Source organism: Sturnira hondurensis, unplaced genomic scaffold (assembly GCF_014824575.4).
Source record: "Sturnira hondurensis isolate 20B ecotype Veracruz unplaced genomic scaffold, ASM1482457v3 Scaffold0010428, whole genome shotgun sequence".
Classification (NCBI taxonomy): Eukaryota; Metazoa; Chordata; class Mammalia; order Chiroptera; family Phyllostomidae; genus Sturnira; species Sturnira hondurensis.
Genome location: NW_028083059.1, coordinates 13334201 through 13359924, shown reverse-complemented (window position 1 = coordinate 13359924; position 25724 = coordinate 13334201). Strand labels below are relative to the sequence as shown.

At 35.0% G+C, this 25724-nt stretch overlaps 1 protein-coding gene and 1 long non-coding RNA gene across 4 annotated transcripts in view; one reads left to right on the top strand and one right to left on the bottom strand.

Annotated features, from left to right (window-relative positions):
- The window catches only part of ZNF654 (zinc finger protein 654), an 80711-nt gene that overhangs the window by 45360 nt on the left and 9627 nt on the right, over positions 1–25724 (top strand). For all 3 annotated transcript variants that reach the window (XM_037059005.1, XM_037059004.1, XM_037059006.1), the window contains 4 exons: positions 1068–1149; positions 18083–18218; positions 20756–20958; positions 21554–21693. In XM_037059005.1, coding sequence (XP_036914900.1) covers positions 1068–1149; positions 18083–18218; positions 20756–20958; positions 21554–21693 — 561 coding nt within the window. The remainder of the gene's footprint in view (positions 1–1067; positions 1150–18082; positions 18219–20755; positions 20959–21553; positions 21694–25724) is intronic.
- LOC118995864 (uncharacterized) overlaps positions 2471–25724 on the bottom strand; it is a 38076-nt gene continuing 14822 nt past the window's right edge. The window contains exon 3 of the long non-coding RNA XR_005068368.1: positions 2471–3177. This is a non-coding gene — a long non-coding RNA (uncharacterized LOC118995864). The remainder of the gene's footprint in view (positions 3178–25724) is intronic.

The following is a 25724-nucleotide window of genomic DNA, read 5'->3' as shown; positions in this document are numbered from 1 at the left end:
TAAATAAAATATTTTTAAAAAAGAAAAATACAGCTTTAGCTATTTATAGTTGAGTGTCTTCTACATTTCAAGACTTTGAAGGATGTGTCATTTAGGATAGCAAAGCAATATATAATATTATACTTTTCCATGCTTGTGATTAGGAAATAAGTCATGTTTCTTTCTGTACAAACTAATTAATGAATTTTTAAAGGCACATAAAATACTTGAGTTATTTGGAAAATATGTTACTATTTATTTTTTAACACTTTTTTTATCTTCTGCCTTTCCCCCCTACCCTTCTGCACCACCCCAGCTCTCCCTCCCTCCCTCCCATTTCCATCTCCCCTTGTTATTGTCCATGTGTCCTTTATAATTGTTCCTGCAAACCCTTCACCCTTTTCCTCTGTAATCACCTCCTCTCTAGTCATCACTGTCAGTCTGTTCTCAATTTCAGTGTCTTTGGTAATATTTTGCAAATAACTCATTTAAAAATGAGATTTGGGGCAGTCTGTCATAAGTGGGTAATGATAAGGTAAGCGTAGAGTTTGAGGATCCATGTGTCATTAATTAGATACATAATTAGTGTTATTGCTATAATGTAAATGTTGGTGCAGAGTTTCATGGTTCCTCTTAATGTATTTTGTGTCAATTTATCCATTCCTTATATCCCTCTGAAAAAAATTAGATTTTGAATTTTTTCCAGGGTCCATTATACTAGGAGTGTGTACTCATTTTAGATCATCTTCACATGTGTAGCCAAGTTTTGGGCACCTGGTATCCTGTTGTTGTTGGTTTTTTTTTTTTGTTTTTTTTTGCAGTGTGAACCCGGTAGGCATTAGTAATGTAGTTATGCATTCTGTAGTTTTAGAACTTAAGTGCATTTCTTTCTATTTTACTCGAAGATGCTTCTATTAAATTTTTACTGAATATGTAACATGAATCCTCAATGATCAGTGTGTTTGAAAACCAACTATTTTAAAACTATATATCTGATAATACATAACTGCTGTCTCTTGAGATTCTTTTAAAGTGGGACAAAAAAGTCAAAGAAGCAATGAAAATTATCATTCACTTATTCTTCCTAGGAGTTTCTTTGAGTTGCTGCTGTTCTTTGGAAGAGATGAGTTTTATGAAGAACCCTTAAAGGATATTCTTGGATCATTTCAGGTAAAACAATTTAATACTTCACATTTTGTCTACATTTAAAGCAGGCCTTTATTCTCTCCTTAAAAATAGTATATTGGTTATTTATTGTCTGTAATTTTTATATTTAACTAAGGTGGTGATGTTTAGGACCTTGTTACACTAGTGGAGAAAGAGTGTTTCTTAAAATGAACTTTTAGCTGTATTTCTAAACAATTTATGAATAGGATTCCAATTCTATATTTGCTACACCAGACCTACTGTCACCACCAATACAGATTTCTAAGCACATCCTGGACATATACTCATTTTTTATTGCTCCAGGTTTTGGTTTTAAAGCCCCATGTAGAGCTTGGCCCTTACTTACCTAGACTAGACTCAGGCTGTCTGTTCCATGCACTTTTCCCCTTGACTGTACCCTGATTTTTCTCTTTTTCTCAATAGCCTCCCCAAGATAGAAGGTACATAGTTTTGCACATTCTGTATGAGAGAAGAGAATAAAAAATATCCAAAACCTCTTGTAGATGGCAAGAACATTGATCTTTTTAGCATTTGTTTAAGAAGAGAACAAATACCTAGTAGTACTTGGGCTCACTAACTAATGTGTGTCGTTGCCATTTATCTCATCAGCACTCCTTTGTGGTGGAATCAAGGAAGATGTGCTTTGAGCTCCCCCTAGGGGTAAATTGTTCACACAATGTATTTTACATTTATTCCTATGGTATTAACAAGAAAGGCTGGTGATGGTCAAACATGAGTATTGCTGTCCACCTTTAGGAAGAGTCCAGTGCTTTCTTTCACCTAGACTTTTTCTTTCATGTTTATTTAAAGCAAGCTTTTACAATGAATAGATTTTTTATAATTAATCATTCTATTACATACACAATAGAGAAAAATTATAAGCAAACTTATTTGTGTAAAGTATATCTAAAACTTCTTCACATTCAGAATCTGAATCCAGATTTGCTTTTCCAATCACCTATTGATGTCTGTTTTTTAATACTATTTTGTCTTCAGCAACATCAAAGTGTTGGTGAAATAGCATTTTCTGAAATAAAAACTAAAGGCCATTGAATTTGGCTTTTTTAAAAGCTTAAGCTGGCTTTATGGTTCTGTTTAGCCAACTTTTGACCTGCTTCAGAGGTGTTGTTAAATTAGATCAATTGCTCTACACCCATCCCACACATTTGGTTCCCAAGAATTAAAAAAGTGCTCTGCTAGTTTTGGATTTTATTCTGAGTCACAATATACCCTTTTCAAGCTTCTGTACTCTTTGAATGTCCATTCAAGGAGAATTACAACTACATCATGACCATTATCGGGGTGACATGAATTCTAGGATGAATGTACAAAATATTCTGATTTTAGAGTGGTACAAATATTTAAAAGTGCGTATTAGAATCAGTGAAATTAGGAATGTTATATTAAACGTTTTACTTTATCCATTCCTACATTCAGCAAAAGAGGTAAAAATACATGTCATCATGGAGCTTGAGCCTGTAGTCAAGTATTTAAAACTTACTAATTTTCCATTCATTTTCTCCTTTGAAACTTGTGATCTTGGCAATCCATTCTTCAGCTTTTACTCAGCAGATATTTATTGTGTTCCCACTATATGCTAGGTACTAAGCTGTGGGACAAATAGTAGTAAGCAAAAAGTAGTAAATAGTAGTAAGCTTGTTATTATGGAGTTTGGTTCTAATGTAAAAACAGAAAGACAATAAACTAAACTTGTAAATTAAGAGTGGGTTGTGAATCTAAATACAAAGATAACATATGCTATGGTCTTATATATTTTGGATAGTTTCTTTCAAAATTTTCGGTCTCAGGTACTGTTGCTTTCCTAGGGTGAAGGATGTCAAGGACCATTTGTTTCCACTGGAGTAGTCTGTTGGTCATAAACTTCCTGATCCAAGGATAGTTATTGTGTTGTTCATGATGGTAGCTGATCTTCAAGCAGCCAGGGAGGAAAGGAGTTGTTGGTACTTCTTGAGAGTGCACCAAGTGTGCATCAGAGCCCATAGAACAGGAATCCTGATATGACTGTTATACCTACAATAAAAATGGAATGTATGGCTTTGTATGAGAGCATTCCTTCTATTGAGAGAATGAAGGTATAACCCAAACCAAAGGTAGTATGTCCCAATACACAGATGTAAGAAAGTCTTATAAAGGTGTGATTGTCTCATTATAGTTTCCTCTTTGTATTGATCTAACAAATTAAAATTTTTCCCTTCTCCGTTGGTTTGGGCTTGGAAGGTTGGTCAGAGACTTCCCATTAGTAAAACAGCTCTCTGTTCTAGATATTCTAGATAAAGATGAATAAGGAGAATAACACCTTTTACAATCAATTACATGATAAGACAGTTAAAAAAGAATCAGTTATGTTCTTATGCAATTTGAGTTCAGGGTATCTTCAACTGAAATGGGAAATGAAATTGTAAAAAAGGGACAACCCCCCAAAATGTATGGAGGTAAAATATAGTATAGAGAAACCGGATTAGCTCCGGGAAAAAACAAATCAATAAAGGAAATGGTCTCTAAAAAATAACTTTCTATTTAAAGTTATGTGCAGACATATCTTGTAGTATTCAATTTTCAGGGTAAAGGAAAGTTCTACAAGTGCAACACTTATATAGAACAAGTAAGATTTCAAAATGAAAAAATGTAATCAAGGTGACAATACTTTTATAACAAAAAGCATAAATAGATACTGTCTAAGGAGTTTTTCAAGAGAAGAAAAATATTGCTTAACACAGCTGCCAAGCCCTATAATTTATTAGAGAGGGCAAGAGCAATAATAGTTTAAATTTTGGGGAAATAAACCAACCTACATGACTTCTGTCAGGAAAACAAAGAAGTATGACAGCTGTTTTAGAAATGATCGAAACAAAGAATTTACTAATAGAGTTGTTATGAAATAAAAGAAATAGGATTGACCTGAGGAAACAAGTTAAAATTAGATTATTGTTAATATGACTATTATGAAAATTTTATTAATGTCAGAAATGTTTATGGAAAAAGAAAATACAAGTTTTAAATAAAAGCAATAACTTGGAACTAAAATCTCATTGTGGTTTTGATTGGATGGGGCTAAGGAAGATATAGAAGAATCAAGTATATTATTAGGTATCTAAGCTGAAGTAACCACAAAGGGTAGGCCATTCCTTAAGTGGGTGGGAATTACAGGGAGTAGAGCAGGATATAGAAAGAAGATAAATTCCATTTTAGACACATTTTGAAGTACCTCTGGAATGTCAGAATACTAATAATGCCCAGTGATAGTTAGACTAATGGGTCTATATTTGTAGCTTCCAGTTTTTATTTTTTAAACCAAGAACATGTAATACTTTTATAAGTCAAGAGAAAAGTCAATGTTACGAAGTTTTTTTTTTTTTAATTTAGAAAAATAAAAGAGAGTTTGGGGAAGCCTACAAAATGCCAACAGGTAATCTAGAAACCTTACTGCTTATAGCTCTGCAAATGTGTTAATGAGCCTGCCCTGACCTCAGAATAAACTCTATTCCTATCCCATTGGGTCAGTGTATAAGTTAGAAAGATCTTTTAAGACTAGAAGTAAGCTTTAGTTAAGCTTTCTTCCCTTGGATTCCACCCAAGTTTTGTTTTTGTTTTTGTTTTGTTTTTGTTTTGTTTTGAATCTGCTTGTCCTTCTTTAGGTGAATGGGGGCAGGAGGTAGAAGTATGTAGGGGATATACCCTTCCAAGCAGGAGGAGCCCCAAGGCTATCTTACTGCAATAACATGGGAAGAGAAGAGCATAAAATAATCAAAAAGAAACAGCACAAGAGAGGAGACTAAATTGTTCCCACCCTGTGTCACAGGACTAAGTGTTGATCTCCCCTAAGTGCTAGAGTATATATTCATTGGTATTATAAACCAGCACACTTCCCAGATTTTATTATTTTTAGCTAATATGAAGAAGTTTAGAACTATTGACTTAATACCAAAACCTTCTGGACAATATCCCCTTACTAGACTTCTTGGAATGAGTTGCCCAAAGACTTAATTTGGCAAAGGCCTAATCTTGATATTTAAAAACACCAAAATAGTCCTTGTGTTCAAAGAATACTATACCATATCAGCTTAATAGCAAGACATTTTGTGAGTAGCAGTTTCAAAATTGTGTTCCCCTATTTTCTTTCCTGATAGAAGTTATTTTTTGTCTCTGTGCCATTTTGACTGCACATGACTTTTCTTCCTTGTATTTTTGCACTGTTAATCAAAATATACATTCCTCTATGTTCTATGGTTTGATAGTCTCTTTAACTGTTAGATCGGTGGGCAGAGACTGACTCATCTCTGTGTCTCTAACACTTCCTAGTCTTAGTCCCTTAGTACTTATGTTGGCTAAAACAAATGAAGGATAAATAAATAAACAGAACTTCTATCTGATGTCTAGCCATTTTTTCATTTCTAAAAATTTGTTTAGCTGTATATCATTTTGCTGAACTCTAATACAAACACAGAAACAATGAGGCATATTGTTGAAAACTGCCTACCTTATAGTTCATTGGTCACTCCTGTATACAGTGAGATAGAGATCAGTAACATATTCATGGGGTAAAACCATCAAATATTTATTTTGGATTCTGCTTTGACAGTGTGCAGAAAAAAGAGAAAGTATGCTTAATTGTGAGAAAAGTGTAAAAGAAAATAATTATCTATGAAAGAAACATACTTGACAAGTATGCCACATATATAGTACTGGAAGTAAAAAGGATTGGTGTTAAAATTAAAGTTTCAGGTTCTGAAATCATTTGCAAAGATTATATTCCTTCTTCTGGCTAAGATGGAGGCGTAGGTGGAAACACTGTCCCTCCTTGCACAACCAAGGTGAAGGACAACGAAGATTTAGAAACAAAACACAACCAGAACAGACAAAAAATTGAACTGTACCGAAGTCCGATGGCCATTTAACCAGACCAGTAAGAGGGGCCGCGTTTGCAGCAAGCAGAGAGGGGTTGCGGCAGGAAAACTTTGTGGCAGCCAGACCTGGGGACACAAGCTGTGTGGGGCTGACCAAATTCACACATTTGCGTGCAGATAAACTAGGCAAAAACAGGCAGCAAGACAGACTGTGCAACCCGGGGCCCCTGATGGGAAATAAAGCCTAAAAGCACTGATTTAAAAGGTGCCAGCTTGTGGGAAGCGGCAGAGGGGACTGAAAACCCAGAGAGTGTGGAACAAGCACCATTGTTCCCTCTCTGACCCCACCCCCACATACAGCGTCACAACCCAGCAACCTGGGTTGACTTGCCTTGGTGAACACCTAAGGCTCTGCCACTCATACTTAACAGGTGTGAACTGACCAAAAATGGCTCGATCAGAAGAACAAATCAAAGCCCCAGAGCCAATACTTTTAGGCAACCAAGAGATAGCCAACCTATCAGATGCACAGTTCAAAATATTGGTGATCAGGATGTTAACAGAACTGGTTGATTTTGGTCACAAATTAGATGAAAAAATGAAGTCTACACTAAGTGAACTGAAGGAAAATGCACAGGGAACCAATATTGATGGAAAGAAAACTGGGACTCAAATCAATGGAGTGGACCAGAAGGAAGAAAGAAACAACCAAACAGAAAAGAATGAAGAAACAAGAACTTAAAAAAGGGAGGAGAGGCTTAGGAACCTCCAGGACATCTTTAAACATTCCAACATCCGGATTATAGGGGTACCAGAAGGGGAAGAGGAAGAGCAACAGGTGGAAAAGTTATTTGAACAAGTAATAAAGGAGAACTTCCCCAGTCTGGCAAAGGAAATAGACTTCCAGGAAATCCAGGAAGCTCAGAGAGTCTCAAAGAAGTTGAACTCAAGAAGGAACACACCAAGGCACATCATAATTACATTACCCAAGATTAAAATGGAGAGCATTCTGAAGCAGCAAGAGATAAGGGGACAGTCACCTACAAAGGAGTTCCCATCAGACTGTCGGCTGATTTCTCAAAAGAGACCTTACAGGCAAGAAGGGCCTGGAAAGAAGTATTCCAAGTCATGAAATCCAAAGACTTACATCCAAGATTGCTTTATCCAGCAAAACTTTCATTTAGAATGGAAGGACAGATAAAGTGCTTCTCAGATAAGGTCAAGTTCAAGGAGTTCATCATCACCAAGCCCATATTTTACGAAATGTTAAAGGGACTTATCTAAGAAAAAGAAGATAAAAAATATGAACAGTGAAAGGACAGCAAACTCACAGTTATTAACAACCACACTTAAAACAAAAGCAAACTGACGGACACCTAAAACAGGAGAGGAGCCACAGAAATGGAGATCACATGGGAGGTTAGCAACAGGGGAGTGGGAGGAGGAGAGTCAGGGAGAAGGTACAGAGAATAAGTAGCATAGACAGTGGGGAGAAAATAGGGGGAGCGCAAGAGTAGTACGGGAAATGTAGAAGCTAAAGAACTTAAGACACATGGAGATGAACTAAAGGGCAGGAATGGAGGTGGGAGGGGGTGTGCAGGGTGGAGGGGAATGAAGGGGGGGAATAGGACAACTGTAATGGCATAATCAATAAAATATATTTTAAAAAGATTATATTCCTTTGACAAATCTTGTATTGAAACAGGTAAAGCTTTGATATTTTCCCACAGAAATTTATCTTTTAAATTATTTTAATTTATTATTTATTGCTAACACTGTTGACAGATGTCTCTCATTCCCTCCCTTTGACCACCTCGACCCAGCCAGGTGCCCCACCTTTACCACCCCCTGCCTCTGGCCTTCACTACATTGTTGTTTGTGTCCATGGAATATGCATATATGTTCTTTGGTTAATTTCATACCTCTCTCTCTCACCCGCTGAGATCTGTCAGTCTGTTCCATGAACCCATGTCTTTGGTCCTATTTTGTTTGTCAGTTTATTTTGTTCATTAGATTCCACATATAAATGAGATCATAAGGTATTTGCCTTTCTCCTACTGGCTTATTTCACTTAGCATAATGTTCTCCAGGTCCATCTGTGCTGTTGCAAAGGGAAGAGGTCTTCTTTTTTACAGCCACGTGGTATTCCATTGTGTAAATGTACCACAGCTTTTTTGTCCACTCATCTGTGGATGGGCATTTGGGCTGTTTCTGGATCTGATCTTGGCTATTGTAAATAATGCTGCATGAAAATAGGGGCACATATATTGTTTCTGATTGGTGACCCAGAAGGGGGATCACTGGGTGGAATGTCTGTTCCATTTTTAACTTTTTGAGGAAACACCCTACTGTTTTCTATACTGGCTGCACCAGTCTGCATTCCCACTGGCAGTGCACTAGAATTTCCTTTTCTCCACATCCTCACCAGCACTTGTTGTTTATTGATTTACTGATGATAGCCATTCTGGCAGGTATGAGGTGATACCTATTGTAGTTTTAATTTGCATCTCTCTGATGAGGAGTGATGCTGCGCATTTTTTTAGTATCTACTGGCCAAATGTATGTCCTCTTTGGAGAAGTGTCTATTCAGGTCCTTTGCCCATTTTTAAATTGGATTGTCTTCCTGCTGTTGGGTCATGTAAGTTCTTTCTGTATTTTAGAGATAAAAACCCTTGTCTGATGTATCATTGGAAAATGTTTTTTCCCCAAACAGTGGGTTTCCTTTTCATTTTGTTGATGGTTTCTTTTGGTGTGCAGAAGCTTTTCTACTTTGATGCAGTCCTGTTTACTATTTCTTTTGTTTCTCTTGTCCAAAGTGATATATATATGCAAAATAATTCTTGTATATCATGACCTCAGAAATATTTTCACTTTCTCTGCATTTTTTAAATAATCTTTTGGAGAAGGAAATACCTTACTTCAATTCAACTGTTGAGGATTTACTTTGAAGGGACACAGAGCCTGAGTTATTTCGAGCTTAAAATACAATATACAGTCATCCCTTGCTATATCGTGGTCCACTTACTGCGGCTTCACTGTATCGCAGGTTAAAACCTGCAGTACCATATAGAATTTTATGGGTTGTTAAAATTACGTAGGTTTAAGAGCATATGAAGTGTTTATAAGAGTTTGGGAAAGGTTAATAAGAGAGGGGGAAAGATTTATGGGAGTTTGGGAAGGGCTTATAAAGCCTTAAAATATATATAAATAATGAAAATATATAATGCTACTACTTCACAGATTGTCACCTATTGCAGGGGTCTCTGGAACATAACACCCATGATAGGTGAGGGATGACTGTAATAAACTTGAGATATGTAAGCTCAAGGGACCAAAGCAATCCTACAAAAGATAGGACTGTCAGTGTCAGTAAGTTCTTTTTTTCAGGAAAAGTTAGTGACACATGGAACAACAGTCATCTAAAAGAGTGTACTGCACATCAATGTGTATTAATAGTTATTCAATACCACGGTGTCAGATCATAAAGGACGTATATTCTAAGCATCTTGCAGTCTTGTGTTGTGAGGAGCAGGCATGTAAGTGCCTTCAAAATCAGTGATAGGATTAACACTTTGCAACTAGCTCTGAAAGGACATCAGGATTAGTGGGGTATTCATTGTGCACTGAAAGCTTATTTTGAAGAGTGTCCTAATATTGATACATATTAAGTAGATTTACGAGCATGTTAGTGCTTGGAGTAGTTTATATTTTCCCAGGTAAAATATTAGACCATAGAAAATTTAGCTTTCAAGAACTGTAGAGGACAATCTAATTTTTTAATAAATGATGCAACTGAGGACCAGAGAGATTCATTCATTCATCTATTCAGCGATACTGGAGATTAAATAACTTGCCCAATTGTAGCACAGCCAGTACTGTGACCTGTTCCTTTGATTGACTCCAGTGCTCTTCTGTTGAATCAGATTTTACGTGTATTTCTTTGTGTATAAATCTGTGCTCGAACCTTGCATACACCTTAATTCTTGCTTCAGGGTCTGTCATACAGGTTAAAACTACAGTTTCACTCCTCTGTTGGCCATATTATTTCATTACTTATTTAAAAATGTTCATGGAAGGATGTGCTTTCATTAGCATGGCAACCACCAATTAATTTTGAAATTTGTGCTCTCACTTGATGGTTTTACAGTATTTATGATGCTATAGCTCCCCCTTCAGATAACACTCTGCTAAACTTAAGAAACATTTATTACTTAAATGTTTAAAAATGTATAAAAATGAAATTATTTATTAAATAGATAACCAATTAGGTAATTTAAATATTCATTTTTTTCAAAAGGTAAATAAGGGATATAGTAAGTAGTTCAATAAGGACATATTCTAGTTATTTTTAAAAACCAAATATGTCTAATTTATAGGTATCTGTGCATTTCTATAATTTTGGACTGGGAAGTCACCTTAGAAATTGTTTAATCCAATAATCCCTTGTAAACTCCAGTGGGGTTGAGGTTTCTAAGAGCAGAATTAAGGACCTAGGTCTTATTCTCAACCCAGCATTCTTTCCAGTACTTCCTAATCTTTTTATATGAAATAATGTAATAACATGTGTTTGCAATAATGTATATGTCAAAAGATTAGGTATAAAGAAATGTTTTATTTATACTACTAGCATAAATGCTTCATAGTCCAACTTTTTAAAACCTTCTAAAAACTGCCTTATTAGAGAGATGGGGGAGATAGAAACTTTATTGTGGTTATCTGAGTGATAACACTATGATGAAGGCCTAGACAAGAGTATAAGCCTGTAGAAATAGCAAGGAAGAAGCAGATCAGGAGATGTTAAAAAAACTGACATGAGGGACTTCCGCCAAGATGGAGGCATAGGTGGAAACACTGTGCCTTCTCCCACAGCCAAGTTTGAATACAACAAAGGTTTGGAGAACAAAGACACACCCAAAGACCAGAAAATTGAATTATACGGAAATCCGACAACAACGAACCGTTCAATGGGGACGGTAAGAGGGGCGGAGCCAGCAGCGGAGCTGGGTCGGGCAGGACAGATCCCCTGACCTAGGTGCGCAGGCAGCCCGGAACCAGTCGGGGTGTGGGGCAGACTGACCAAGGTCGCACATTCGTGCACAGTGAGACGGACCACGCAAGCCCCAGGGGGCGAACCCAGTGGTGGAGGGCTGACGGCAGTGGCACACTCTCGTGCAGTGGAATGAAACGAGTGGGACCGGTGACAGTGGAGGCTGCGGCGCTGGTGGGGGCCATGGCAGCAGGAGGCAGGCGGGACGCCATAGTTCCTCTTTGACCCCATAGTTTCTCTTTGACCTCGCCCCCACATACAACGTCACAACCCAGCGACTTAGTTGCCCTGCTCTAGTGAACACTCCGATCCTGCTATGGAACAAGCACAAACAGCCCAAAAGATGGCGCAAGAAGAACTCAAAGTCCCAGAGCCAATAACTCTAAGTGACTAACAGATTGCCAGCCTCTCAGAAGCCCAATTTAAGACACTGTTTATCAGGATGCTCACAGAATTGGTAGATTACAGTCACAAATTAGAGGAACATATGAAGGCTAAACTAATTGAAATGAAGGGAGATGTCCAGGAAACCAATAGTGATGGAAAGGAAACGGGGACTCAAATCAATGGAATGGACCAGAAGGAAGAATGAAACATCGACCAGAAAGGAATGAAGAAATGAGAATTCAAAACAATGAGGAGAGGCTTAGGAACCTCCAGGACATCTTTAAACGTTCCAACATCCGGATTATAGGAGTACCAGAAGGGGGAAAGAAACAGCCACGAGTGGAAAACGTATTTGAACAAGTAATAAAGGAGAACTTCCCTTTAGGAAGTTCTGGCAAAGGAAATGGACTTCCAGGAAATCCAGGAAGCTTAGAGAGTCCCAAAGAAGTTGGACCCAAGAAGGAACACACCAAGGCACATCATAATTACATTAGCCAAGACTAAAATGAAGGAGAGAATCCTAGAAGCAGCAAGAGATAAGGGGACAGTCACCTACAAAGGAGTACCCATCAGACTGTCAGCGGATTTCTCAAAAGAGACCTTACAGGCAAGAAGGGGCTGGAAAGAAGTATTCCAAGTCATGAAATCCAAAGACCTACAGCCAAGATTGCTTTATCCAGCAAAACTTTCATTTAGAATGGAAGGACAGATAAAGTGCTTCTCAGATAAGGTCAAGTTCAAGGAGTTCATCATCACCAAGCCCTTATTATATGAAATGCTAAAGGGACTTATATAAGAAAGAGATGATGAAAAATATGAACAGTGAAAGGACAGCAAACACACAATTATTAACAACCACACCTAAAACAAGCAAACCAAGAGGACAGCTAGATCAGGAGTGGAACCATAGAAATGAAGAACACATGGAGGGTTAGCAACAGGGGGGTAGGAGGAGGAGAAGGGGGGAGAAGGCACAGAAAATAGCATAGAGGGTAGGTAGAAAATAGATAGGGGGAGGGCGAGAATAGTGGGGGAAATATAGAATCTAAGGAACTTGAGACACGTGGTTATAAACTAAGGGGGAGAATGGTGGGGGAGGGAGTGTGTGGGTGGAGAGGAATGAAGGGGGGAATAGAACAACTGTAATGGTATAATCAATATATTTAAAAAATTAAAAATAAATAAATAAAATAAAATCTCTTTAAAAAATGTAAAAAAAATAAAAAAGAACTGACATGATCTTAAGATCAACAGAAAGAGTTTTATATCTGATTCCAAACACAAATATAAATACAAGTAATACCTAAAACCAGGAGTTTGCAGACTTGTGATATCTTACTCATCTAGGTTTTGTTTTGTTTTATTTTGTTTTGTTTTGTTTTGGTAAAGAGATTTGAGCACATATCCCCATTATATGTGTATTTATTATTTATGTACCTGTACTAATACTATATACATTATGAAACAAAAATACATTTTAAAAGGATAAAAATAAAATATTTAACAGTGTAAAAACTTTAATGGTACCACTGTGATTGAATATGCTTTATTTTTGAAAAATTGTAATACTTGGTTATATAATAATTCAAAGTCTGATTTTAAATTTAGTTTACTTTGATATTTGGTTTTAATCGCTATCATAGGTAAAAAAGATACCTTTGGTAGATTTTCATGGAAAAAATTCATTTCTAAAATAATGTTTCTCTGTTTGAAATGCCTTTTACCAAATTTTTAGAGTTTTGTTGAAATTTCAGTATTACATGTTCATTGTTCCTACAGTCAGTGTTTTCTTGAATACTAACCATTTTCAACAAATGAATTTAAAATGATCCAGCTGAAAGATTTTTCAATAGAAAATTTTAGTTTAACTTTTTTTAATGGCATAGATACAAGTTTTCTTTATAAGTGACTTTTTAGAAAAAAATTTTACTTATTTTTAGAGAGGAGGGAAAGGAGGGAGAAAGAGAGGTAAAAAAGCATCAATGTGAGACGGAAATATTGATCAGTTGCCTTTCACACGTGCCCCAAGCACCAGGGACAAACCTGAAACCTAGGTATGTGCCCTGATCAGGAATTGAACTGCCAGCCCTACACTTTGCAGAAAGGCACCCAACCAACTGAGCCACACCAGTCAGCGCTGTAGGTGACACTGATTATTGATGCAAACACTTCTAAACATTCATTTAAAATGATTTTCTCCATAAGAATGTTTTTTGAAAAGTAGTAACTTTTTCATTGTTATACTGTCTTTATTTTATATGTATAAAGTTTAGAGTATCTATTATTTCTGAATCATTAGGTGAATACTTCTCAGGAACTTAACCACAAAAAAACCCCAGCAAATATGTGATAATTTTCTTTTTGTAAAAGAAAACTGCGTCACATCTTTAAATTTTACAACTTTTGAAGTGCTTTGTTCTAAGATAATTAATGAAAGTGATAATAAAAGATATCATGATCATTGTTATCTCATTTCAAGTATTGTATATTTTAGTGTATTGTAAAGGCTTTGTTTTTATAAATTAACCAAATTAAAGATCTTTTATGTTTTTGCTTTGATTTGTTACAATAACTTGTTTATGAATGAATATGACTATGGTATTCTATAATTTTACTCAGAAACTTGTATTTTGTTAGTGTAAGACAGATAATGCATAGTACTTCTACTTAACATGTATTTCCATAAAACCCAATTTTGATTTAAAAAGTTATTATTGAAAATATATCTTCTTTGGTACACTTTTCCTTCCCCAATTCTCTGGCTTTTAACTACCTAGGAATTAAGATGTTAACATTAAATAAAGCAAGGTCTTTCTCTTATGGGGTAAACACCAGAAGATTGCACTGGTAGAGATCTTCAGTACTCTACCAGCGCAGGAATTACCAGAAGGAATTAAATTTATTATGGATTGAGGGAGCTAGTGGGGACTTCTCAGGGAAAAGTGAGACTGTGGAAAGAAAGTTAGGAAAGGATTTAATTAGGTTTACGGAAGGTTTAGATAGGTTTACCTGAAGTTCCAGGAGCAAGACCACGATATGAGAAAAAGCATAGGCAAGAAAGTAGAAGATAAATTTGAGAGACATGGAAAGGACCTGACTAGAGAGAAGACCTCATGATGTTTATTAACAGCTGACTGGGTAGGTAGGTAAATCCAGCGGCCTTTAAATATAAAGTTGGAGCATTAAGACTTTCATCCTGTGGTAAGCTGACCAAAGGTCCAGATCAGTTACGCAGAATGGCAGAGATCTGATCTGCACCTTCACAGACAGGTTCTACTGGCCAACTAGAGTTCAGCAAAGTGGCAATGAATTCCGGGAAGAAAAATCTTAAAAAATAAAACATTAAACCTATGCCACATTGATACCAAAACAAGAGTGAGGCAATGACATAAGGTTGAGTGGAAATTTCTGAGGGAATTATATGGGGTGGGCATAAATAGGTTTATAGCTGTAAGTATAAGAAAAACTTTATTCTTGTATTACTTATTTATTATTGTCCTTTTTCTATATGAAAAACTGTACACCTACTTTTGCCTACCCCCGTATTTTTAGCACAGTGCATTGGGTATCAATGACAGCAGACAGATGACTTAGTAAAGGGTTAGGTTAATACATAGGCCCAAATCTTTAATTAATTAAATGTTCTTAAAAAAATAAAGACCATAGTATGTACATATACTCTAAAAATGATCGGCTGTGAATTCTACAGTGATTTCAGTGTTTCCTGTTTCACTTTGAAGGCTTTTAGATTGAATACCATCCCCCAAATCCACTATACTATTTAAGAAAGGAGGGGACAAAAGATACCAACTTATTTGTTCTCTTTTATCCTGTGCCTTTTAAAATAGAACAAAATAAAATATTTATTTAATCTTAATTTCCTGTCCAAAGCTATTTCTCATAGAAGTGGTCTCCAAAATATGGTGTCCTTGGACTCAGTAAGTGTGCACACACACATACAAAACTCATTTATAATTTTTATCTTACAAAAATGAACTTAATTTTCTAATTTTTAGTGGAAGGATTGGTGGGAATACAATATAATTTACAGTATGAATATTTATAAAAGTACATACTAACTGTAGGAAATGCAATGAAAAAAGTATGCCAAAATTGACTGTGGGGTAAGACTTGGTAGATATACAGATAGATCATAAGGGCTTTCCACTAGAAATTTCAATTCAGTAGGTTTGAACTGGGCCCTGGGAATTTGTTATTAAACAAGACCTCCAGGTGTTTCTTATTTTCAGCCAAGTTTAGGACATTAGCAATAGACCTATTTCACTATATCTGGACATCGCCCTAAGTCCATTTATAGGTCCCATGGTGTTAATAGCTATATGATTGGTGCCTCACTTACCCTAACACAACTAGAAAGATGGAATGTCCGAGGGCTCTGCAGCATTGCTAAAGCTCACCAGTGATTTAAGGGCAAGCATCCACTCACCTTATTTCTTGTGCTTTGATTAGAACAAAAGCCATCTTGAATTTTAGGGGTACCAACATATGTGTCTAGTGTAATTTAGGGGTTTGTTTACCTTGAGGTTTGAAATTGATGATTGTTTTTAACCATGAAGCTGTTGCCACAAATCATTACTTGTTCCATGTGATGCATTTTTTTAAAAAGGCATAGCTGATCAATAACTTTATCTCTTATTTTTTTAATGCTGTAGCATGCTGACACATGGAAATGTAGAAATTAATTTTATGCTGAGGCGACTGGGTATCGTAAAGTAAAATAGTTACTCAAAATGTTAAAATACACTAGAAGTAGTAGCTCTCATTTTTTTTTTGGTGCTTATTATATATCAGGCATTGTACCAAGCACTTTTTAATACCGTTTATAATTTAATCCTCACAACAATCCTATGAAGGTGGTGTTTTTAGTATTTTTGCAGAGGGATCAAATGAAAGAGCACAGAGAGGTTAAGTAACTTGCCCACTGTTTATAGGGTTTGTTTTGTTTTGTTTTTGCTTGCTTGCTTTTTAATTTGGGAATGTCCTAAATGACTTTTAGATGATACTTACTTCCATGTTTTGAGTTAAGGATACCTTGACTTCTTTGACTGAATGATTCTTTATCTTGAAATTTGATTTCTTCTATTGCTTTGCTGTCTTATAAAACAAAACCTCTTATATATTTTAACAAAGAATGTGAAGTGACATAGATATCACTTTGCAATGTTTGAATGATGAAACAACATGACAGTTCAATAAAAGCAAAGTGTTTATTGTCACTTGAATATGTAGCTTGGTGATTTATCCAATAAGTAAAATTTGTGACTATATACAGGGGTGGGCAAAAGTAAGTTATAGTTGTAATACAAATAAATAATACAATAATTAATAGTAATACAAGAATAAACTTTGTTTCATGTACTTACAACTGTAAACCTCCTTTTGCCCACCCCTGTATATCATTTTATCCTGAAGCTTTGCCTGTGACTGTTACTAATTTTTAATGCCTGAGGACTTTTTTTCCTGAATACAGAAAGAAATTCTGACAGTTGTTTGTTTTAATTGATTTGCAGTTCATTCAAATTTTTAACATTACCAATTTTAATATCTAGATTTTTCTTAAGGCTTTAAGCTCTATTTATGCATTTAAAAATAAATTTATTAACTTCATTAGGCCCTCAGTTAATCTTTTTAATTACCAAATTAAATACTCTGAAACATTTTAGAACACAACACTGAACAAAATAATGAATCAAAAAGCATAGTCAAACAATTAAATCTTGTAAATCTAAATCTGATTAATCAAATTTATCAATTCAGTAAACCAAGTTCTTCTAAATATTAAATATTGCTTACAGACTTCTTTTACATAATTCATATTATAATCACAAGTCTAAGATATCAGAGTCTCTAAAAACATTTCAAATATCTTTTTAAAAAATCCCAGAATATGCATAGTCAAATTTTCAGTTAATGCCCAACTTATCAATACATTATAATCTTAAACCTAATGCAAAGTCTTCATATAGGTTGTATTCATTCCTTCAGCCTGTCATTTCTTCCAAGAAATGATTTACACAATGACTTCCTTCCATTCATCCCAAGACTACAAATGTACTTAACACAACAAAGTGGAATAGAATGTTCATCTTTCAGCCTTCTTCCACATTTTGGATTGGGGCAGGGCACCTAAGTCTGCCTGTCAACCAAAGTCTGCATTAGACCCCACTATCCCCTTCTCATTGTCAGGGCTCTTGCTTTTCCTATTAACGGAAATTTATGAGCTCTCATGTAAATTTAAGTGAGCGTTTAAGTTTTACATTGTTGCAACCTGGTTCTTTTCCTAGAAATGATGCATCCCTTAAGTTTTTTATGTTTTTGTAATGTGATCCTCTTTCTAGAAACGATGCATCCCTTAAGTTTTTTTCTTAGGTTACCCTTCATCCCTATAGAATGGGATTTCCTAAATCCATTATGTAGAAACTGTGTAACCTTTGGCATTAAAGTCGATTTGTGTACTTCTGGGGTTTTGACACCCTACTTAGGTTACTCAGCAATCCGTTCTCTTTTATATTAATAGCTGCCTCATTGGCCATCAGTCATTTTATTGACAATGATGCTCAAGTTTAGTTTTTAACCCCTTTAAATTCATAAAGCCAAAATGATTTTTCTCTCCTAGGAATGCCAGAATCACCTCCGCAGATATGGAAATGTGAATCTGGAACTGGTGACTCGAATCATTAGAGATGGTGGCCCATGGGAAGATCCAGTGTTGCAAGCTGTTCTTAAAGCCCAGCCAGCATCTCAGGAGATAGGTACTTCAGGAGACTCAAAATCAAAACCACCATTTGTGAGAAGCAAACAGTTTAACTTTCTAATTAGAGCAGAAATTAAAATGATTTTTATTTTATAATATTGAGTAAGAGTTATGTTTTTTCACATGAAGTGTGTTTAATTTGGTGTACTAACCTGCTCTAAGAGTGACTTTTAGACTAGACTGAGGTACATTTATTTCTAGTAATTTCTCATGTTAATGGGCATTCAGAATGTTAACACATTTATTTGTTCAGATGTTAGAGAGTTCATTTGTTTTTGTCTCTTCAGTTATGTTTTAAAAATCTATTTAAGTAGGAACACCCTTTTTAAACAAAATGAAACAAAACTCCCTGCTTAAAGCACATGAGATCTCCCTCATACAGGAAACTGAGGGCTGGAACTTGTCCAATTTTTATCACCACTACTGTATATCCTATACCTAGCCCAGTGTTAGGTATAGGTGTATGTTGATTGATTGAATGACCACATGATGAATGAGTGACTAACTAAATAAGTAAATCTGAATTACAAATACTATAGGACAATATTTCCCGAACTTGATCCATTAATGAAGTTAAATGTTCTCTTATCCCCTTTCCAACTGCATACTTCTTTGACATTACCTCCTCTCAAACCTAGAAGCACAGTGGTTCCTGTGGACCAAAATTCTCTTTTGAAGAAGGAGGCTCTGTCAACTCCTTCTAGTAAATTATTAAATATATATATTTATTAAATTATTTAAAATATACATGTATATTATTTGCCATATTATTCCTGAGCCACAGAACATTTTTGATTCCCAAAACTTAGAAAGTAAGCTTAGCAGTAGCGAATAAACACAGGACTGGAGAACCCATTTGAAAGCACAGAGAGAGCCTCTGGAGTGCAATTATAAGCTGGCCAAAGAGGAAAGACAAGAACTCTCAGCTTTGGAACCATTCAGACCTTGGTTCGGTGAGAAAGATACTTCATACTACAAATTGTGCTGAGCAGGTTAGGTTCTTTCCCAGGGTAAGGGGTGGGGGTAGACTGTGAGTAGAGTGTAGTGGAGAAAGTGCTACGATTCTTGGGTTTAAGAGCAAGCCAACCCAGATACAAGTGTGGAGGCCTAAGGCACACACGTGAGAGGTGAAAAGGCTAGCAGAAGTAGTGGAAAGTTGTGGGGTGAGCTAGGAGGTAGGACAAGACCAGCAGAAAAGGGCTAAGGTATATATGTGACAGTGATATAGTGATATATACCAAGGGATACAAAGGAGACTGGGGAAGGAATAAAAGAACTGAAGACAGAGGCAGCTAGAACTGAGGAGGAAAGTTGGATTATTGAAGAAAGGTATAAAGAGTCAATTAGGTAAGGCAAGGGTGACAGACTGAAGAAAACTATGAGGAGACTGGAGAATGGGGTTAGAGGAGACAGCAGGTAGACAAAGAGCCCCGAAAAGAGGAAAAGAAAGTTTGGCTTTTGGGAGCTTTTAAAAAGGCTTCTTTGAATAGGAGCTAGAACAAACATACTTGGTTGCTGTGAGGTCTGATGGCCTTAATATATATATGTATAGTTCTTCATACACAGATAGCCCTTTCATACTTACATTGACATATCTCCTCATTAATATGGATGACTATTCTCTCATTGTCGATCATTAGGGTAAAAACTAAAGTTTATCTTTGCATTAACTTTATAACTCAGTGTCTGTATATCATACATTGGAAACAGATTTGCAAGGAAAACGTTGAAGCCCAAATAAAACATCACTCATAAGCATTTTAGAAGCTAATGATTAAATATATATAACTAATTAAAATACTTTGGGGTCCAAAATCATGGAATATGGGTTCCAGTTCCTGCTTTGCCACTTAATTTTTGTCCTTGGGCAAGTCATTTGACCTCTCTAAGACTCAGTTTTGTGATCTATAAAATGGATACTTTGATACCTGTCATAAGGTTGTTGTTAGGTCTAAATAAATATGTAGATAAAGGTGTTTGTATACTCTTAAATTGTGTAAAAACAGGTATTTTTAGTAATTATTCTGCTGATACATGAGCATATATTAATAAGTAGTCTTTTCATTAACTCAGATTTATTTCTCTATAATTAATATGAATTGATGTGGTTTTAATGACAAATTAAGACTCATTCTTTTCATCTTAACAGTAATGAAAATATTGAGCACTAAGATGATGAAGTAGTAATCATAGGCTAGAAATTCCAGACCCAATGTTATTTGAAATATTTTAACATATTAGTGATCTGAATAAAGAATATTTCAGGTTTGTTTTTTATTTTGCTTTTTACTTCTTATACTGAGAAGATATCAACAGATATTTCTTGAACACTGTTTTGTTGTCACTGTTCTTTCCATTTATTTTTCCAATCATATAATTGTGTATTTTTTTTCACAAACTCTATGAAAATGCTATTTAATTAACCACTTAATCTAATTAGGTGTCATGTGTTGGTGCTAAAGTTTCAAACAACAATCAAGAGTTTGAGAAAATCTTTCTTGAGAGTAATATGAATCTGTTCTCTTTTTAACGTAGTGAACAAATACTTAAGTTCTGAAAATCCACTATTCTTTGAACTACGTGCCAGATACCTAATTGCTTGTGAACGCATACCTGAAGCAATGGCTCTTATTAAATCTTGTATAAATCACCCAGAAATCAGCAAAGACTTATATTTTCATCAAGCACTCTTCACATGTCTATTTATGTCACCTGTAGAAGATCAGCTATTCCAGGAGGTACTGTTTAAGATTTTGTTTTCCTGTCATTATTTTAACCTTACAATTAAAAAAAATGTAGCCCATTCTTGTTAAATTCCTTTTTAGTAGTAATAATATAAAGGCTTTTAGATTACATTATCTATATGTGTTCTCTTTGGCACCATTCTTTAAGCTTATGTTGAATTAGACAAAATCTGACATTAATAAATGATAAAATTAACAAAACAGTCATTAATAAGCGTTATGTTGAGTTTCTGGTGTTACAGAGATCAAATAAAAACTGAGAAGCAATATGATTTTGCCTTTTAAGTAAATTACTAATAAATTAAATTTCATCTTTGTTATTTTGTTTTTTCAAGATGAAAGAATCTTTCCTAATATGGACCCTACTTACCTACAAGTATGGACATTAATGAGATTAAAAGTAGTCATTGTACACTGTAGGTTCTATATAGTAAAAAACAATGAGACCACGAGAATTTTTCTGTACAGTTCATCTGTCTTCATAGAAGAAAACTAGAAATCTAATTTCTTCTGAATGTTTAAACATTTACCAAAGCTAGCTTTTTAGATTTTTTAATGATATAAACTGACTTTTCTTTTCCTCTTATAGCATTTATTGAAAACTGATTGTAAGAGTGGAATTGATATCATCTGTAACACTGAAAAAGAAGGCAAAACTGTACTAGCCTTGCAACTCTGTGAATCTTTTCTTATTTCACAGCTCCAGAATGGAGACATGTATTGTATCTGGTAAGTGTTCCTAATGTCAAAATTGAAATAAGATGGGGAACAGAAGGAGAATTGGTTAGCAGAGTTTGGATTTTAAAAAGTTAAGTGCAACTGTTAAGCAAAAAGCAATAGTAAGACCTAACAGTTAAAAAAGAGAATGATCATGTACCAGTAATTGATACTGTAAATGTTTAAGGTATGTGCTTTAATGAAACAATTATGTTTTAAATTAAATTTGGAGTGTGAAATTTGGTGGGGTTTTTTTTTTTTGAGACTTAGTTTTTTAGAGTGGTTTTATGTTTACAGCAAAATTTAGAGGAAGGTATAGACATTTCCAATATTCCCCCTACTTCCACACATACATATCAATATTACTTACCAGAATGGTACATTTTTACCAAGGTTGAACCTACCCTGACATATCATGATCACACAAAGTCACAGTTCATGTTTTGGTTAACTGTTGGTGTTCTATATTCTATGGGTTTAGACAAGTAAATAATGACATAATTCATCATTATACTATCATACAGAGTATTTTCACAGCTGTAAAAATCATCTGTGCTCTGTCTGTTCATCTTTCTTTCTGACCACCACCTCTGGAAAGCACTGATTTTTTTACTGTCTTCATAGTTTTGCCTTTTCAGAAGAATATATAGTTGGAATCATACAATGTGTAGCCTTCTCAAAATGGCTTCTTTCACTTATTAATATACATTTAAGGTTTCTCCGTGTCTTTTCATAGCTTGATGGTTCTTTTTTTTTTCGTGTTAAATAATATTCTCTTGTCTGGATGTACCACAGTTTATTCATCCATTCAGATGCTGAAGGGCATTTAGTTATTTCCAAGTTTTGGCAATTAGGTACAAAGCTGCTATAATAAACATTTGTGTTTAGGTTTTTGTGTGGATATGTTTTCAGCTCCTTTGGGTAAATATCAAGGAGAATGATTGCTAGAACATATGGTAAAAATATGTTTAGTTTTTTAAGAAACTGCCAAACTGTCTTCCAAAATGGTTGTACCATTTCTCACTCCTAACAGCAATGTATGAGAATTCCTGTTGCTCATCTTCACCACCATTTGTTGTCAGGGTTCTAGATTTTGGCCCTGCTAATAGGTGTATAGTGGTATCTATATATCTATTGTTACAATTTGCATTTTCCCTGATGACATATGATATGGACCATCTTTTCATATGCTTTCTTGCTATTTGTATATCTTCTTTGGTGAGGTTTCTGTTAAGGTTTTGGCCTGTTTATTTGAGTTGCTTGTTTTCTTATTGTTGACTTTTAAGAGTTCTTTGTATATTGTGAATAACAGTCATTTATCAGATGTGTTTTTAATAAATATTTTTTCCCAGTCTGTGGCTTTTTAAAAATTTCCTTGATACTATCTTTTACAGAGCATATATTTTTTAAAATTTTAATGAAGTCATGCTTATCATTTACTTCTTTCATGGATTGTATCTTTGGTGTTGTGCCAAAAAAGGCATCACCATACCTAAGGTTACCTAGGTATTCTCCTATATTATATTCTAGAAGTTTTATAATTTTACATTTTATATTTAGGTCTGTGATCCATTTTGAGTTATTTTTTTGTGAATGTTATAAGGTCTGTGTCTAGATTTATATTTTTGGAATGTGGATGCCCAGTTGTTTCAGCATCATTTGGTGAAAAAACTGCCTTTACCCTTTGTATTGTCTTTGTTCCTTTGTCAAAGTTCAATTGACTATATTTATGTGGGTTCATTTCTGGGTTCTCTAGTTTGTCCCATTGATCTATTTGTCTATTCTTCTGATAAAACAGAAGTGTCCTCAATTTAGCTTTATACTAAAGTCCTGAAGTTAGGTGTATCAGTCCTCCAACTTTGTTCTTCTTCAGTATTGCATTAGCTATTCTGGGTATTTACTTCTCAATATAAATTTTAGAATCAGTTTGTCAGTATCCATAAAGTGACTTGCTAGGGTTTTGATTGGGATTGCATTAAATCTGTAGATCAAGTTGGGAAGAACAGGCATTTTTACAATATTATTTCTTCCTAGACTGAAAAAATCTCTCCATTTATTTAGTTCTCTGACTTATTTAATGCACCTGAGTTTTAGTGTTCCTCATATAAATCTTCTACATATTTGTTAAATTTATACCTATGTATTTTGTTTCTTAAGTGCTAATGCAAATGGTATTGTGTATTAGTTTTTTTAAAACATAAGAATTATGTCAAAGTTATTAGTAGGATATATGAAGCATCAAGTTTAGCAATTATGTAATTTAGAATGTGATATGAGAGTGTTTTTAGTATCTACCCTTCAAATGCTATCAGGTGAAACCATGAATAATAATTATAGAAGATTCTAGTAACTTCTGATCCCCCCTCCCAGCATACACACGCGTGCGCACGCACACACACACACACCATACCACTTTGACATTTCATTAATTTTTAAAGGAAAATTATGTTTCATTTGAGGAACAGAATAATCTGAAATGATATGGTTATAAATATTATTTAATAAATGCTTTTGAATTTTAAATATTTAAAGCAATAGCTTGAAAGAGATTTAAAGCCAAACTCATTTAATCTTCTTGTTTTACAGATTAAAATCTTCAGACCAAGAGATAAAGTAAAAAAGCTAATTAGTAACAGAGCTGGATCTAGAAACGGAGATCTAGAATCTCCGTTTCTAGATCCAGCTCTGGTATTAATTTCCTAGGAGAGTAGTATACTTTTTATTTTTTATTTTCTAGGAGAGTATATTTTTAGTTAGATTATATAAGTTTTATTCAAAAATTTACCCAGTAAGTTGGATTTCAAATAGAGGAGGGGATCAGGAGGCAGTGGTATGACATACATACAGTTAGTATTATCATTTCTTGATACGTAGTTATTCCCAAACAATATACTCATAACTATTATAGTAGATCTTTTCCTATGATAGGGATCGGATTGTTCTCTGCTCTTGGCTATATTAAACTATTTAAACTGGATATCCTCAGTCTTTTCATTTTAATATGCTTTTTAAAAGAAAGGAATCACGTGTAAACAACAACAAAGAGGAAAGCATTTAATTTTCTTCTTTTCTTGACTAACCAATTTCTGTTCTCTAAGAAGGGACCTTAAAATAGAACAGTACTTATCTTTCCTGCTCCTAGCCACAGTTACCCTCCGAGAACAGAAGCTGGGTAATGCAACTCCCAGCTGCTTAACTGTAAAGGAATCTTTAGATTGCTTCTTCGTCCTTTCTTCTAAGTAGGCTGAGTTCTGATGGTCTGCCCTCTTATTTCTTCTACCTCTCCTCTATATTTCTAAATGCTGAAATCCTTTTTCTAAAAGTTGATTTTCACTGTAACTTGAAGAAGCAGGATTCCTTCTAGCTTACAGGTCTGTGTTGTCTTTTTCATCTTGGCCTTCCCTGTGATCAGCTTACCCTGTATCTGGATTCTTTGAGAACAGGACCTGATCCACAGTCCAGTTTTGTTTCATCTCAAGCTAGTGGAGTAAGCTACTAACTTTATTTCTCTTACTATCACTAAACAAACAAACAAACAAATAGTAATAGCAGCTGCTACTAGTTGCTGAGTGCTTCCTATAGTCTTTGATATATATATGTGCATTATCTTACTTACTCCAACAATTTTATGGGGTAGATATTGTATCAATGCCATTCAACTAGTAGATAAAGCCAGGATACAAACCCAGGTAGCCTGACTCACAACCACTGAGCTTTAATTTGTAGAGCCTGTTATAGCCTGTTCTCAGCTACATAACTTGATGAATTTGATGATCTTATTAGTACTTGCTATCTGGTAAATATCTACACCAAATTGGTGCTGTTTTCTAAAGGAACCTCTGTTTGAAAAGAAAATGTAAGTTTCATTAAAATATCCCCTATTAGTGGTTTTTAGGGTGTTTTGGTTTTTTGCTTGTGTTCTTCAAAATCCAGTGCACAAGTAAACCCTGAGACTCCTCTTGTAAGTTCAGTCATGGAGCTTCATAACCATGTTGCTGCTTTGCCTGCTAGAAAGCTAAGATCTATATTGGTAGTCCTCTCCT